Source organism: Eimeria mitis, genomic scaffold (assembly GCF_000499745.2).
Source record: "Eimeria mitis Houghton genomic scaffold, Emh_scaff665, whole genome shotgun sequence".
Classification (NCBI taxonomy): domain Eukaryota; phylum Apicomplexa; class Conoidasida; order Eucoccidiorida; family Eimeriidae; genus Eimeria; species Eimeria mitis.
Genome location: NW_013574786.1, coordinates 1 through 4,917, shown reverse-complemented (window position 1 = coordinate 4,917; position 4,917 = coordinate 1). Strand labels below are relative to the sequence as shown.

The window sequence follows — 4,917 nt, the reverse complement described above, 5'->3', positions numbered from 1 at the left end:
CTGCTGCTGTCGCTCTCTGGCAGCAGCAGCAGCAGCAGCAGCGGCAACACTCCTAACCGCCTGCTGCAGGGGAGAGCAGCTGCAGCCTGCTGAGCTGCGGAGACACCTGGCGGCTTCGAGGCGGATTGCGCGGCGGCGGGGCCAGCAGCTGAAGGTCCTTAAAGAGGAGCAGCAGCTGCTGCAGCAGCAGCTGCACTCTTTGCTGCAGCAGCAGCAGCAGCAGCAGCAGCAGCAACCGATGCAGCAGCTGCAGCAGCAGGAGCGGTCTTCGCATGAGGAGGTCAGCTGCAGAGCTCCTGCAGGCACACCTTTTGTAAACCATGTTGTAGCTTTTGCTGCTGCTGCTGCTGCTGCTGCTGCTGTTGCTGCTGCTGCTGCTGCTACTGCTGTTGCTGTGGCTGCTAGTGCTAGTGCTGCTGCTGCTGCTACTGCTGCTGCTGCTGCTGCTGCTGCTGTTGCATCGGCTACTTCTTCAGCAGTTGTGTGCCCTCTGCGCTTTTTTTCACGCCATTGCTGCTGCTGTCGCTGCTGCTGCTGCTGCTGCTGCTGCAGGTGCATTTGCTGCAGGTTGAGCTGCAGCAGACGCATGCAAAATTGCTGGCAGCAACAGAGGAGGCGGCTGCCTTCCGGCATTCCTTTGAAGCACTGCAGCAGCAGCAGCAGCAGCAGCAGCAGCAGCAGCAGCAGCAGCAGCAGCAGCAGCAGCAGAACCAGCATCAGCAGCAGGAGCAGCCAGCTTTCCGCAGCAGCGATGACTCCCTCCCCCCTTCAGCTGTGCAGCAGCAGCAAGAACAGCAACAGCAGCAACAGCAGCAGCAGCAGCAGCAGCAGCAGCAAGTAGAAACCCTAGAAGCAGAGCTGGAGGAGATGCGGGCTACGCACAGTTTGCTGCTGTCTCGATCGGAGACAGTTATGCAGCACCTAGAGAAAATTAGGCAGCAGTATGAGCTGCTGCAGCAGCAGCACGAGCTGCTGCAGCAGCAGCACGAGGAGCAGCAGCAGCAGCACGAACTGCTGCAGCAGCAACATCAAGAGGTCCAGCAGCAATTTCAACAACTGCAGCAGCAACACCATCTGCTGCAGCAGCAACATCACACCCTGCAAGAGCAGCATGAGCTGCTGCTGCAGCAGCGGGATGAGCTGCAGCAGCAACGTCAGCTGCTGCAGCAGCAGCATGATCAGCTGCAGCAGCAACACCAAATGCTTCAGCAGCAGCACCAACAAGTAGATGAAGGGGGGAAACGCGCAGAGCAGCAGCAGCAGCTCGAAACGGCTGCTGCTGCTGCTGCTGCTGCTGCTGCAGAACACAGAGTTGAGTTGCTGCAGCAGCAGGAATATGAACTGCAGCAGGAAGTGCTGCGGCGGCAGCAGCAGCTGCAGCAGTTGCAGCAGCAGCAGCAAACAGAGCAGCAGGAGCTTGAACGGCTGCAGCAACGAGGGACAGTGGAAGCTGCAGCAGCAGCAGCAGCAGCAGCAGAGGGAGAAGCGCAGCAGAATATGAAGAGTAAAGAGCTGCAGCAGCAGCTTCAGCAGCAGCAACAGCTGCTGCAGCAGCAGCAGCAGCAGCTGACTGAACGTGAGGCTGCCTTGCAGCAGCAGCTGAAGGAGCTGCAGCAGCAACGCACACAGCTGCAGCAGCAACAGATGCAGCAGCAGCAGCAAGAACGCGAAATTAAGAGGCAGCAAGAGCTGCTGGAGGAGCAGCAGCAGCAGCTAAAGGGAAAGGAGCAGCAGCAACAGCAGCAGCAGCAGCAGCGAGAGCTTGATCAGCAGCAGCTTGCTGCTGCTGAAGACAAGAAAGTAGCGCAGCAGGAGAAGCAGCAGCAGCAGCTGCAGCAGCTGGAGGCGCAGCTGGAAACACAGCAGCAGTTGATCAAGCAGCAGCAGCAGCTGCTGCAGCAGCAGGAGCAGCAGTTGCAGCAGCAAGAGCTGCAACTGCAGCAGCAGGAGCAGCAGCTGCAGCAGCAGGAACAGGAACTGCTGCAGCGCGACTCTGAAATGCAGCAGCAGGAACAGCACAGAAGAGAGGAGCTGCTGCAGCAGCAGGTGCAGCAGCAGCTGCAGCAGCTGCAGCAGCAGAGCCAGCTGTTGCAGCAGCAAGAAGAACAGCTGCAGCAGCAAGAGGAGCAGCTGCAGCAGCAGGACCAGCAGCTGCAGCTGCTTGAGCAGCAGCTGCAGGAGCAGGATCAGCAGCAGCAGCAGCAGCAGCAGCAGCAGGCGGCAACCCTGCCAGGACCAGAGGGTTTGCTGCAGCAGCTGCAGCAGCAGAATGTGCAGCTGCAGAGCGACGTTCAGACGCTGCAGCAGCAGCTGGAGGCAAGCGGAGCAGCACAAGAGCTGCTGCTGCGGAAGGCTGAGCAGCAGCAGCAGCAGCTGCAGGCAGCAGCAGAGGAGAAAGCTGGTTTGCTGCAGCATGTTGCTGCAGTGGATCGCGAAGCAGCAGCAGCAGCAGCAGCAGCAGCAGCAGAAGCAAAACAGCTGCGAGGAAAGTGTGAGGAGCTGTCTATACAGCTGAGAGATGCAGAGGAGAACGCAGCAGCAGCAGCAGACGGAGAGCAGCAGCTGCAGCAGGAGGTGCAGCAGATGCAGCAGGAGCTTGCTGCTCTAACTGAAAGGCTAGCAACAACACAAAGACAAGAGCTGGAGCAGCTGCAGCAGCAGCTGCAGCAGCAGGGGGCAGCAGCAACAGCAGCAGCAACAAACGCACAGTTCACCCGCATGCAGCAAGTGATGGACCTGCAGCAGCTGCAGCTGCAGCAGCAGCAGCAGCAACTGCAGCAGCAGCAGCAGCTCATAGATGAACTCCATGCTCAGCAGCAAGAAAGAGAAAAGGAGATGGCTAAGCGCAGCCGACAGAGTGAGGAGCAGCAGCAGCTGCTGCTGCAGCAGCTGCAGCAGGAGAGGGAGCGAGCTGCAGCAGCAGCAAGACGGCAGCTGCAGCTGCAGCAGCAGCATCAGCAGCAAACCGAAAGCCTCCGTATCTCTTTATCAGATAAGGATGAGTTGCTGCAGCAGCAGCAGCAGCAGTGGGAGCAGCAGGAGCAGCAGCTGCAGCAGCAAGCAGCAGAGCTGCGACATACGCTTGAGCAGCAGCAAAGAAGCAACGAGCTGCTGCAGCAGCAGCTGCAGCAGCAGCAGCACGAAGCAAAAGACGCACGAGATGCAGCAAGACAGCTGGAGGATATATGTGTGCAGCTGCGGGAGCAGCTGCAGCAGCAGACAGCAGAATTTGAGTTGCTGCAGCAGCAGCACAGCAGCCTGCTGCAGCAGCACCAGCAGCAGTGTGGCGAGCTGGAGGAGCTGCAGCAGCAGCACAACGAGTTGCTGCTGCAGCAGCAGCTGCTGCAGCAGCAGCTGCAGCAATCCGCTAGTGAGCTCGCCAGCCTCCAGTCACTGGCAGAGACCATGGAGCAGCGTGCTGCAGCGTCGTTGCTGCAGCAGCATGCAGCAGCAGAGCAGCAGCAGCAGCAGCAGCAGCAGCAGAAGGAGCCGGAGCTAGTCGCATCAGCGTCTGAAAGGGAACAAGAGCAGCAGCAACAGCAGCAACAGCAGCAGCAGCAGCAGCAGCAGCAGCAGCAGCAGCAACTGCAGCAAGAGGAGCAGCAAGATGCAGCTGAAGGGGAGGATCAGCAGCAGCCGCAGCAGCAGCAGCAACGCCGGCAGCGGTCCATAGAGAAGCAGCTGCAGCACATGCAGCAGCTATACCAGCAGCTGCAGGAGGACTTTGCTGCAGCGCAGCAGCAGCAGCAGCAGCTGCAGCAGCTGTATGAACACCAGTCGCAGGATTTTGTGAATGCCGTACGCAGAGCAGGGAAAGCAGAGGAGGAGCTGCAGCTGCTGCAGCAGCAGCTGGAAGCAAGACAGAAGCGCAGCAGCAGCAACAGCATGCAGCAGCAGCAGCAGCAGCAGCAACAGCAGCAGCAGCAGCAGCAGCAGCACGAAAAAGAACTCNCAGCATGCAGCAGCAGCAGCAGCAGCAGCAACAGCAGCAGCAGCAGCAGCAGCAGCACGAAAAAGAACTCAAAGCCGTCAAGCTAGAGCTACGCAGCAGCCAGGCAGAAGCAGCAGAAATAGGAGAGAAACTGGTAGCAACAGAGGAGCAGCTGCAGCAGCTGCAGCAGCAGCTGCAGCAGCAAATAGAGAGAGAGAGAACAACAGCAGCACAGCAGCTGCAGCGCAAGACGGAGCAGCTAAGAGAAGAACAGCAGCAAAACCAGCAGCTGCAGCAGCAAGCTGCAGCAGCTCAGCTGGAGAAGCAGCAGCTGCAGCTGCTGCTGCAGCAGCAACGCAGCAGACTAGAAGAGCTGCAGCAGCAGCTGCAGCAGCAGAATGCAGCAGCAGGAGATATGAAGGCCGAGCTGTCTGCTGAGGCTGCTAGTCTACGGCATCAACTGCAGCAGCAGCAGCAGCTGCAGCAACAGCAGCAGCAGCAGCAAGAAGCTGTGCTGCAGCAGCTGCAGCAGCTGCAGCAGCAAGCTGCAGCAGAGGGAGAAGAGCTACAGAAGCGGCATGCGCAGCAGCAGCAGCTGCTGCAGCAATCGCTGCAGCAGGCGCAGCAAGCAGAAGCAGAGAGCCGAGCAGCACTGCAGCAGGAGGTATCCCGTTTGCAAGAGCAGCAGCAGCATCTGCTGCAGCAGCAGCAGCAGCATGCAGCAGCACGAGAGGAGCGGCAGCAGGCGCGTGAGCAGCAGCTTGTGCAGGAGACAATGGAGCTGCAGCAGCAGCAGCAGCAGCTGCAGCAAGAGCTGCAGCAAGCAGAAGCAAAGAGCAGCGAGCTAGCAGCACAGCTGGAGGAGACAGAAAACAGAATACATATATTAACGGAAGAAGCAGAAAGACAGCATCTGCTGCTGCAGCAGGAGACAGTCGAGCTGCGCATGCGTCTTGATGCTGCGCTGCGTGCTGCAGCAGCAGCAA

General features: G+C 59.4%; 1 protein-coding gene across 1 annotated transcript in view; it reads left to right on the top strand.

Annotated features, from left to right (window-relative positions):
• The window catches only part of EMH_0019120 (uncharacterized protein), a gene marked incomplete at both ends in the record, with an annotated part of 17,130 nt that extends 12,242 nt beyond the window's left edge, over nucleotides 1-4,888 (top strand). The window contains 4 exon segments of the mRNA XM_013501300.1: nucleotides 70-280; nucleotides 553-3,798; nucleotides 3,963-4,680; nucleotides 4,863-4,888. Of these exon segments, the coding sequence (XP_013356754.1) occupies nucleotides 70-280; nucleotides 553-3,798; nucleotides 3,963-4,680; nucleotides 4,863-4,888 (4,201 nt within the window).
• Between the last annotated feature and the right edge of the window lie 29 nt (nucleotides 4,889-4,917).